The sequence below is a fragment of the Psammomys obesus genome, unplaced genomic scaffold (assembly GCF_907164565.1).
Source record: "Psammomys obesus unplaced genomic scaffold, mPsaObe1.curated_primary_1811, whole genome shotgun sequence".
Classification (NCBI taxonomy): Eukaryota; Metazoa; Chordata; class Mammalia; order Rodentia; family Muridae; genus Psammomys; species Psammomys obesus.
Window position 1 is genome coordinate 9236007 of NW_026585797.1, and position 11141 is coordinate 9247147.

At 48.2% G+C, this 11141-nt stretch overlaps 1 protein-coding gene across 1 annotated transcript in view; it reads right to left on the minus strand.

Moving 5' to 3' along the window:
• The window catches only part of Mob3b (MOB kinase activator 3B), a 185347-nt gene that overhangs the window by 29373 nt on the left and 144833 nt on the right, over positions 1-11141 (minus strand). The window contains exon 3 of the mRNA XM_055599419.1: positions 6536-6738. Within this exon, the coding sequence (XP_055455394.1) occupies positions 6536-6738 (203 nt within the window). The remainder of the gene's footprint in view (positions 1-6535; positions 6739-11141) is intronic.

Genomic DNA, 11141 nt, shown 5'->3' on the forward strand with positions numbered 1-11141 from the left:
ACACACACACACACACACACACACACACACACACACACACACACACAGTCCCTGTCCTGCATGAATTCATGCACACATACACACGTGGATCACCTGAATTAGCAGAGTGAGTCTCACGAATGAACACAGACTAAGGTTTTCTACAAGCCGAGTACATCTCTCTGCTGCTCCGACTGGCCTCCAGCCAGGAGGACCCCTAAACAAAGATGGAAGGTCATGTTGGACAAAAGATGACAAGCCTGGTGATTTACAATGCCGAAGATCAGAGTCTCGGTCCATCAAGCCTGGGCCACTCTAGAGCTGATGTCCTTTGAAAATGGGGAAACTGAGACCCAGATGCATTACAAGCCTCATCCAGGGTCAGACAAGTAATGTGGTAACATGAGATGTGATTATGCAGGTCAGATCTCAGGCTGCAGCCCTTTCTTCACCAGTGGCGGTGCCCAAGGCTGAGCCACTTGGCTGAAAGTCACAGAACCCGCCTGACAAGCGGCTGTCTCGAGGCTTCTATCCAGATGATGCTCGGAAAGAAAAGATCCTTTCAAGAGCCCCACAATGGCTCTTCACTGCCAGCTATTCAGGGAGAAGCTTGGCTCATGCAAAAGGCTCTGCTTCTTTTCATAGTGCTGACCTGATCTTGTGTGGCAGGCCAGGCCACTGGACTCCCCCGGGCTTCTCCCAGAAAAGGGCAGGCCTGGCTTGGCCACCTCCTAGGGGGATGCAAGGTCAGTCCATGCTTGTGCCCAAATGACTAAAGGTTAGGCTTCCACGAGACAACGCGCTCTCCAACCCTGGTCCTCACATTGGTTTTCAAAGCTCCCATGTTAATGTGGTAGTTTTGGTGCAGAGAACCATGAACATGAGGCAGCAGACACCTACCTACTAGGGACGGACTGAGAGGTGTGCTTTGGGGCAACAAAACGTCATCAATGAGAGATGGTAAGGGATGTGGATCATATGTTCTCCTTGTTGAGGACCAGCGACAAGGATGACAGGATGAAATAGTGTATGTTAAGTGCTCCAAAGAGGGGCCAGCGAGATGGCTCAGCAGGTAAAGGTGCTTGCCACCAAGCTGACATGCTGAGTTCGATCTCTGGACCCCATGTCGTGGAGGGAGAAAACCAACTTCCGCCAAGCTGTGACTTCCACATGGGCTCTCTCCAGCCCGGCCCCCATCCTGTCAGACCCACCGAATCAGAATTTGTGCCTTAGCCAGGCTCTTGAGCTGAATCCTCTACACAGTGGAGTCGCAGAGAGAGACAGATTGGAACTAAGTTCTACTTTCAACAACTGTAATTCATGTAGCCAGGATTGGGCTCATGTATAGGCTGCACCTCCAGGATGTGTCTTTACTGCTAGAGATAAGGAAACGGAGCCCTGGGGAGAGACTGGGAAGGCCTGGGGTCAGGCCACTCTGGGGTCAGCAGGCACATTAGGATGAACTAGTTCCCTCCTCCCACCAGCCTCTTTCTTAAAGTAGCCCCACCAGCTCTTCATTCACAGCTAGTGCGGGCGCTAACAGCCCTCTTTGAGTTTGCTTTTGTATTTAGCAAAAGGCCATCAAACGAGGCACTTGCTGTTTGCGCCTGCTAACCATAATTCTGATTAGATCAAATCCGGCAGCTGACCCCCAGGCTGCCAGGGCCAACAGAAACTTGCTTATTCGATGAGGGCCTGCTCCATTTCCCGATTACCAGCATCACTTGGGCTTTCTCTCCCCCAGCTGCAAAGCTGCTTGAATTTGGTCATCTTCAGTGGTTGCACTCACATGAGAACATGGATTACTTTGCCACCCTGCCTGCCTCTCTCCACCCGCTGAAGAGCAAGCAGAATGATGTGCATGTGTCTCTCTTGAGTTTCCAGGCTGCAGGTTGGGCTGCAGAGGCGAGTATTGGGGCTCACTGGGGCTTTAAGACAAGCTCTGTAGGCAGACAGTCCTGTTGGCCTTCACTCGGCTGCCCGGGGTGACCTCTTGACAGTGTCTGAATTCCAAATTGATTTCCTACCCAGAGGCCAGACAGGATGAACAATTGTCCAAATTCACTGGAGACTAAGCCCTTCCCACCCCTCAACACAGGCGCTAAGATGGACAGGGCTGGTTACCTTGTGTCTGCTGCAGCAGGACCCTGAGGCGGTACCACAGGGTTCAACATTTCCTGGGTGAATCAGTCTGTAATCTGGGGCAGAGGCATTGTAGCTCCGTCTTACACTGTCAGGTGTAAAGTTTAAACACATCCCTTCACTGGTCTGCATCTTAATTTCCTTTTAATCTCTATGTCAGGATAAAGCTGTATTCTGTGACATCGGCTGAGATAAGGGTGGTGCCAAGGAGGAATGGTTGGCTATAGGTAATCCTTTCGAACAGCGTACATCATCCTTAAATTATTCTTCCCAATTAACAAAAAGAAAATTCAAGTATTTATCATGTAACAGGCACCACGGACAATTCAGGCATACATCTTATTTACTTCCAGCCCTTACAGAACTTACGACCCTGAGGTATAGACAGGTACAAATACAATTAACTACATTTGCTCTGAGGCTACCCAAGGAATCATGAGGGTGGATGAAAGGCCCTGAGAGCCAGGGAAGGAGAAAGTAGGGTCATTTACTGAGTGCTAACCCCTTATTAGCTAACATTTCTTAAGTACGTACTATGCACCTAATCTATTTAATTTTTGCAATTCCATTATGTTTTTACTCCACAGGATGAGGAAAATGGTGGTTTGAAAAATGATGTATCTTTTCATGGTTGCCACTCAGTAAGTGAAGGTCTGGGGTTTGAACCCTGGGGTTGAGTCTTACGCTGGCTGTGTGTGATACTGAGTCTCCTACCCTGGTGGGAGCCTCCTGATAACCCACCTGCCAAATGCTCAGTCGGCACTACTCCAGTGCAACCAGATGAGCCCTCACACAGAAGACTGCAGCTGGACTGAGGCATGGAGGGGGCCAGGTGAGGCTCCACACTCCACACTGTAGAATTCCAAGCAGGACTCCAGGGATGCTCCACCGATGGCGAGGAGCTTCTGGGAAGGCTGCTGTTTCAGAGAAAACTAGCTGAACAATCTCTGCCCTCCGGCCTCTAGTCACATGACACAATGAAGAACCCAAGACCAGAATCTGAAGGCAAATTCATCCTCTAGGGGCAAAGTGACATATTCATTATTGAATATTTTCTAGACTGTGTTGTAAGTTTCCTTTAAACTTATCTCTCTTAGGTGATAGCTGAACAATTTGCTTTGGGCATGTGGAATATTCAGCTGGAATATACAAAGTAAAAATACATCCACTGTGGGCCAAGGAGATGGCCCAAAGTAAGAAAGTACTTTACAAACGTAGATGTATTCGTTTGATATGCTAGCTCTGAGTGCAATATGCACTTTGCAACATTAGGCGGAGAGTTAGATATTCTAGCAACACTGACACAACGTCAGCAGTGCCAGTCCGCACGTGCAACAGTCTCAGCGACTCTGGACACACCAAGCATCTGAGCCTGCCACCATGCAAGTGCTGTGGGTTTTTGAAAGTGCCTTATCCTATGTGCGTGGAGGGTTTCCCTGCAGACATGTCTGTGCACCATATGCATATCCAGTGCTGGCAAAAGCCAGAAGAGGTTGTTGAGTTTCCTGGAACTGGAGTTACAGACAGCTGTGAGCTGCCAGGGAGGCGCTGAGAATCAAGGTGTGGGCCTCTGGAAGAGCAGTCAGTGCTCTGGGCAGCTGTTCAACTGTTCATCTCTCCAACCCCTGTTCTTGAGACAGGGCTCTCTCTGTGAAGCTCTCACTGGCCTGGAACTGTCCAGGTAGATCAGGTTAGACTCAGAATTGCACCAATCCTCCTGAGTTTGCCTCCCGGAGTGTTGGGATTATAGGCATGTGTCGCCATGCTTGGTCATCATGTAACCATTAACCTCAGAAACCTCCACATTTTCTAATCCTGTGATTTACAGGTTTGAGTCTGTGTAAACAAGCAAACACATAATTTCACGTAATTATTTTAAAACTTCTTGTTACTGCTACTACTTATTACAATTAATTTTCCTGTCACCATACTTAACAAAATGTAAACGCGGGAAGAAAACAATTTTAAGTACAAGTTAAAGAAGCACAAGCCTTGGGGTGGGGAACCCAAGGCTTCTCCTGTCATTTCCAGTGTTAACAATCCCTGGCTAGGATAATCATGTCTTCCCCCTCCCCAACCCCTACAGAAACTCATTGTAGAAGACTGGCTTGTTCAGGGCCTGGCTGAGAGGCCAGGACTGCAAGGCAGCTCCTGGCACTACCAGGTGCTCCAGCTCCTTCAGCACACTAACAACACAACTGAGAGGTTTTTGCTAGTGAAGCAAGGCTTTCTCTCCCGCTGGTTTGCCCCAGCTTTACCCTACAATAGCCCTCATGCTTCTGTGCACAAAGAAGAACTTGACAGGCAGCCCTATCCATCTTGTTTATGCAAAACTGAAAGTGTGTCTGGTGGCCTCTGGGGACCCTGGTCCCGTCTACGTGGGCGTGGCTCCCAATAGGAACTGAGCTCCAAGGCCCAGCAGCAGTCTTTCCTATCTCTTTGTAACAAGGCCCCTCTCTTTCTACTGTCCTTGACATTTTCTGAGATTAGCTTTATCAGCTGTGTCCAGGGTTTACACTCTGGAGTTTTTTGTACAGCCTTTTTCTCTTGCCATGGTTATTTACGCTCAGCAGTCTACACTGAGCAACTAGCAAACCCGCCGTTTATGACTTTTAGTTGCTTTCCACGTAAGTCTACGATGAGGCTCAGCAATAACTTGGTGGCAGCCCCCAGAAGCTTTCTAGGAGCCCAGTGTGGAAGAAAATGAAGAAGAGCACCTGTTCTTTACCCAGTGTTGTGAGAGACTTTTCACCTGTGTGCAAAGGAAACTGCTGTGCATTCCAGGGTGCAATTGTAGACCACGGAGTAAACTCCTAAAGGTAACATAAGATTCAACAACATCTCGTTTAATGATACAGCACAGCATCTGTGTAACTAATACACTTTTATTTATATTTATTCATTGTGCATTTTGCTTCCTTAACACCTGGGAACTTGCTGACCCTGGGAGCAAAATGTCCCCAACCCCCACCCCACGGCAGCGAGTTAAGACTTGACGTGGCAAACTGTGTTTGTACACAGCCAATATAAGCCAGGCAGTCCAGGGCCCACGGCCAACCGCCTTCCCCATTAGGCTGTCAGACAAAGACCGTGGGACAAGGTGAGGGATGGCTAGAGCAGCCTGAGCGCCTCAAGCCTGCTGAGTCCCTAAGGGAGTCCATCCAATGCCCATTTCTCTGTCCCCTCTAGTTCCTCCCCCATCGGTTGCTTCTCCACACAGCTGGGCTCAGCTCTTGTTGTGGGGATATGTGAATAGGACACAGTATTTTGTCAGTGGTAGTCATGTGAGCTGTTGACCTCAGGTACCCGAATAATAACAAAACATGATTTCAAACGTGCGGTCAAAGAAAGACAGGTGAGAGCAGAGAAGACACCCTGCCTCTGTATTTTGGTCACTATTCAAAAAGACTTGGGATAAAACTTACTTTGCCAACTATATTTAGAATAACTACACTTTAACTCTTTCAAGGAAAAAAAGGCTGATTTTAATAGAAAGCAGTGTGTGGCACTGGGTAAACAGGTACCCAGCAGCACTGGGGACAGCGGCAAGGCAGGCACCCTCATCAAGGTGAACCTGTTAGAACCGTCTTGTGGGTCCTTGGCTTCTCAAGCACATACTAAAGCCAACAGGGACTTATAAAGCAAATAGACGCAGGGGATGGAGGGGCGCACAGTGGCCAAGAGCACCTGCTTTTATTTTTGGAGGACTCGGGTTCCATGCCCAGCACCTGCATGGCAGCTTACACGCATCTGTAACTCCAGTCCTAGGGCATTTGAGACCTTCTTCTGGCCTCCACATGCAGACGGTACACAAGCATATGTACAGGCAACACACACATAAAATAAAGATAAGTAATCTCTTTTTAAAACAACAAAGTAAAAGCAGACCCCACTGCCCTGTATAAGAAAGGTAGGGCTTAATCTCAAGCGTTCTGGACTCTGCTACACTCACAATGGCTTCACCCCAGGGGATTCAGTATATAGAGCACAGTGCCCAAGACACCAAGCTCTTCCTTAGGGCTTCTCTCTGCGCCAGAGGAAGCTTCACTTGACTTTGTGTGCCTAGCAGCCGACATACAGTGAGTGCTAAGAGCGCGTCTCCTGATTACGGGGATAAATGTTTCTGACCATCGCGGACTAATGGTGATAGATCAGAGAAGTGTCTCTAAGAAACTGAGTAAATGACCTCAGAGTCGAGCTTCCCCAGCCCAAACCATCACAGAGGAATCATGTCACCACGTCATGTCACCTCCTGAGAGCAACGTAAGAGCCTGATCTGGTGGAGGTGGATATTCGGCCGCACCCTGGCCTTCGCTGACCACTGCACTGCACCGCTTCTGCAGTTCCCTCCTGACCGCTAGAGGGCGCTTTCCGTGGAGCCCGCAGTGTCCGGAGACACTGCTGAGCCGCTTACCAAGGGCTCCAGCTCCTTCCGGTCTATGAGGTTCATCTCCGTGACGAAGTAGTAGAAGTGCTTGTAGCAGGTGTTGACGTGAGCCTCTGCACCCATCACAATGACGCGGTCAAAGTGGTGGATGTAGACGTGGACGAAGACCCGGAAAAGGCGGCAAAGGATCTTCTTGCAGATCTGAAGGAAGTTCTTTGGGAAGGGAACACCTGGAGAACAAAGAGAACAGTATGACGCCACTGAGAAGGGTCGTTTCCTCTTCTAAGTTAAGACTAAACGGCAGGAGGATGCTGCGGTGGGGGTGGGGACCTGGTACTCCTCCTCACACACGAAAAAACACCGTCCCACTTCCGGGTCCAAGGCACCAGCCACCGGTGGGCAGCGGCCATGGAGGCTCAGGGTCAGCACAACTTTGGATTTCTCCAGGTAACTTCAGATATCTGGAGAATTGTGTAAACCTGCTGCCTTGAAAGGGGTTAACAGTTAAGGTGTACTCCTTTAATCCCAGCTTCAGGGAGCCAGAGGCAGGCAGATCGCTGTGAGTTCCAGGCCAGCCTGATCCACAATGCGAGTCCTGGACAGCCAGGACTACACAGAGTAAACCTGTCTTGAAACAAAACAAAACCCCCAAAAGAAAAAAGAAAGGTTAACAATGAATTTGAAGTTTTGAAAAATTCCTTCTGCTAAAACAAAACACCTCTCTACATTAGACTCAGCCCACAAAGCTACCCACTTGCAAATTTTGATTGAAAGCATTTCCCAGTGTTGTCTCCAAGGTGGGCAAATTAGACTCCATTTGCCCCACTCATTTCGATCCATCTCTTTGAGACAGGTAGGCGTTGAGGGGGTGTGTTTTCATGACAAGGAAAGGGCAGGCAGCTGAGAGAGTCACCCGGATTTCCTGTCTGATGGTCACAATTCCCAGCTGGGTCCAAGCATCAAGCATCAAGCCCACGGCTCCTCTCTGCCTCTGAAAAGCTACTTAAAACTCTTGATACTTACCCCGGCTTTAATAGGAAGCCAGCTGTAATGGATTTCAAAGTTAAACAGACTGTGCTTGAATTCCTGCTCTGCCCCTGTCCCAGCTGTATGACCAGGACCAGTTATTTAACCTTTGGTCTTTCACCTGAAAAGGAGGGGTCAGCGCAAGGCTTTCCCTGCGGTGGGGAGGGTATGACAATGTGTTAGATCCTCTCATGGTGCCTAGAATGCAGCAGGAGCTCACACACGGGGCTGGCCCCAGCTCTCTGCACTGTTTAGTCAGAAGCATGTGGCCACTGGGAAGAGGGAAACTTCCTTGTCCAGAAAAGACGTGTATAAGCACCGTCTTTCACCACACTGGACAGTGGTGGTCGTGGACGTGTGCCAGGTCCTCAGAAGCTTGCTGCTCCTAGCTCTACAGGGACCTGGGGCAGTTATCCGCTCTGAGCTGTTCTGTCAGGGGAATCTCCTGGTATCCTTTCCCCTCCAGGGCAGAAGAGGAGGGATGGAATATGTCTGCCAGTTGGCTGTGATGGGATTTGCCTCTCCAGGGCCTTGCATGAACACCAGCTTTTCTTAAGAGTTAAAGCCAACACAGTGAACAAACCCAGGGTGCAGCACAGTGATGGCTGAACGATGGGGAACGGGTGCTGGGCTCTAGGGGTGAGGTAAACCAGCGGGAAGACACGGTGGGGGCAGCCACTAAAATTCTTTTGGGCTTTCTCTGGTAAAAGAGCCAATGAACCACCACTGAATGTTGAGGGAGGGCCCAGACTCTCCTCCAAGAAGCCTGAGAGTCCTACACATCTTGCCTGCACTCCCTCTAAGACAAGTGAGGTGAGCTGCAGAAGGCTGAATCTTACAGCTTGGCTGTGAAGTAGTCTTGTTACTCCCATTTCACAGATGAGGAACACAGAAGCTCCGAAGCATGGGCTTCAGAGTTTTACACAGCAGTTAAGAGCCAGGATTTCAAATAAATAAGCCAAATTTTATAACCTACAGTACAAGGTACCTTTGCAGTTTGACTCACCTTTGGGCCTGGGTTAGAGCTACCACTCAACTGAAATTTACTCTTCAATAGCACAGGGGCAAAAACAAGCAAGTGAAGGGTGATGGAGAGAGACAGGCAAAAAGAAACAAGTCCACAAGATCAGATGCATCCCCAGGAAGAGGTCAGCTACCTGGTACTCAGCTGCCAATGGGGAGAAAAGCACTTTTCGTGCTCAGGCCTACAGACCATGGACCTGGGATGAAGGGTGAGAGCTGAGCTGGGATGAAGGGTGAGAGCTGAGCACTTACTGTATTTCAGAGACAGGGCTTTATGTAGACCAGCTGACTGAATCTGTGGAGTAGCCCTTACCGAACTGTTTTTATTTCAAAGATGAATAAATAACTGTAAGTACGTAGCTACCCCACATAACGAGTTGACAAACAGAAGAAGGATTTAGACCTCACTCGTCTGATTCTAAAGCTAAGTGCATCCAGCATGCTGAAGCCCTGCAATGCGGAGGTAGGGCAGTCTGCAGCCCTCCAGGAGCTCGTTCTGTCTCTTCTGAGGAGAAGACACTCTCCAGCATCTTCATCTTTCATCCCTCTGGATCTAGTCTGGAGGAAGTTCATCATCAGCTGTCAGGGGACATGATGGATTCTAGCTGCCACATTCTGTTATTCTTACAGCTCAGTCCCCATCCTCCACATGCTAGCTTCAGAGGAGGTAAAGTCTAGTCCTACACCATCCTCAAAGATGCTAATCTAAGTTCATCAGGTAGGACCCAGGCTCAGAATCTTTTAGTTTTGGCTGCAAAGTCAGGCCAGATTTTCACCCTTTCTTTCTTCCTGTCTTTCTTTCTTTTCTTTTTTCTTTCTTCTTCCTTTCTCTCTCTCTCTCTCTCTTTCTTTCTTTCTTTCTTTCTTTCTTTCTTTCTTTCTTTCTTTCTTTCTTTCTCTTTCTTCTTTTCTTTTCTTTTCTTTTTCTTTATTTTCATTCCAGCAGCAGGAAGAATGAAAGGTTACCAGATTATCAAATGGATGCCATCTAGCAACAATGTCAGCCTACATACAAGGGGACTGAGTTGGCTGGGTTTGACAGAGAAGAGTCCACATGGTCTGCAAGGGCATCACTATGCCCTCATTAGGACCAGGCCAACCTGCTCCTTTTGAGTCTTAGACATCTCTTGTATATGTAAGATCCACGGTCCCTGTGTTTTAGGATTTCTCCAGATATATTTCTAAAACCACCAATCCTAGGAGATTGTTAGCAGAAAAGAAGCTTATGAAGTCAATTATATTTGCTAAAAGTACTGTTTTCATAGGCTTACAATATGTCTAAGCATAGTGAAGATTTAAGAATACATGTGGCAAAAAGTCTATGAGACTCTGGAAGCCCCCTTTCCTTATAATACCCACTCATATTGCCTATAGTTGGTCAGCAGAACTTCCAGGTGTCATTTCTGTATTGCCACCTAACAACACAATTGCCATATACAAATGGCCTACCTGCTCTAAACTTCAGTCACCTCATCCAGAAACACAAGGATATGTTAATACTATCTTCAGTTTAAGACACAGTTGGGAGGATTAAATGCAAATGCATATGAAAATTTTCATTGCTGTCTTGTAGACAGCAAGCACTATATTGTGAAACGTTTCTGCGTAACAAACTGTTTGCACTTTGTGACGTACCTGAGACTGAATTCTTATTGCATGTTTATTTTCAGGAAGGCCATTATGGTACCAACATAGACGGTGCTTAACTTGGAAGAACTGAGCTAACCGCTGCATTACAGCCCACCTCGCATATTTCCCATAAGCGTTTTAGTGTATGCCTTGCACTGAGGTTAGTTCTATGAACAGAGGCAACCATTCATACTTTAGTTCTACTTTCAAAAAGTATCTGAGACAAGTGAGGAAGGGAACACATCATCAATCAAAACTGATTGAGGAAGGACGGTAGTCTTGTTTCAGTAATGTGGGAAGCCAGCACATGCCTGGGAGAGAGGGAAAGCCCCCAGCAGAAGCGAGAGCTTTTGACAGTCCTCATATCTTCTCCACATGGGATGCTGCCTGCTGCTATTAGAAGGGAGGAGAACTTTGTAATGAAGAACAGGTTTATCTAGCCTGCAGGGTAGGAGGAAAGACTCGGAAACTCCTTTTCCTTCATCAAGAAATCTGTTGTTCTTTCAGTTTAGGTTTCCAGGTTGTTAAAGATAAGCTTCAGTCATTGCACTCCATCAGAGAGTTCTGCACTCCAGTATTAACCAGCAATTTACTGCTGCTCACTGCAGTAACCACAGCAGTAACCACAGTCCTCCCTGCTGCTCACTGCAGTAACCACAGCGCTCACTGCTGCACACTGCAGTAACCACAGCGCTCACTGCTGCTCACTGCAGTAACCACAGTGCTCACTGCTGCTCACTGCAGTAACCACAGCAGTAACCACAGCGCTCACTGCTGCTCACTGCAGTAACCACAGTGCTCACTGCTGCACACTGCAGTAACCACAGCGCTCCCTGCTGCTCACTGCAGTAACCACAGTGCTCACTGCTGCACACTGCACTAACCACAGTGCTCCCTGCTGCACACTGCAGTAACCACAGTGCTCCCTGCTGCTCACTGCAGCAACCACAGCGCT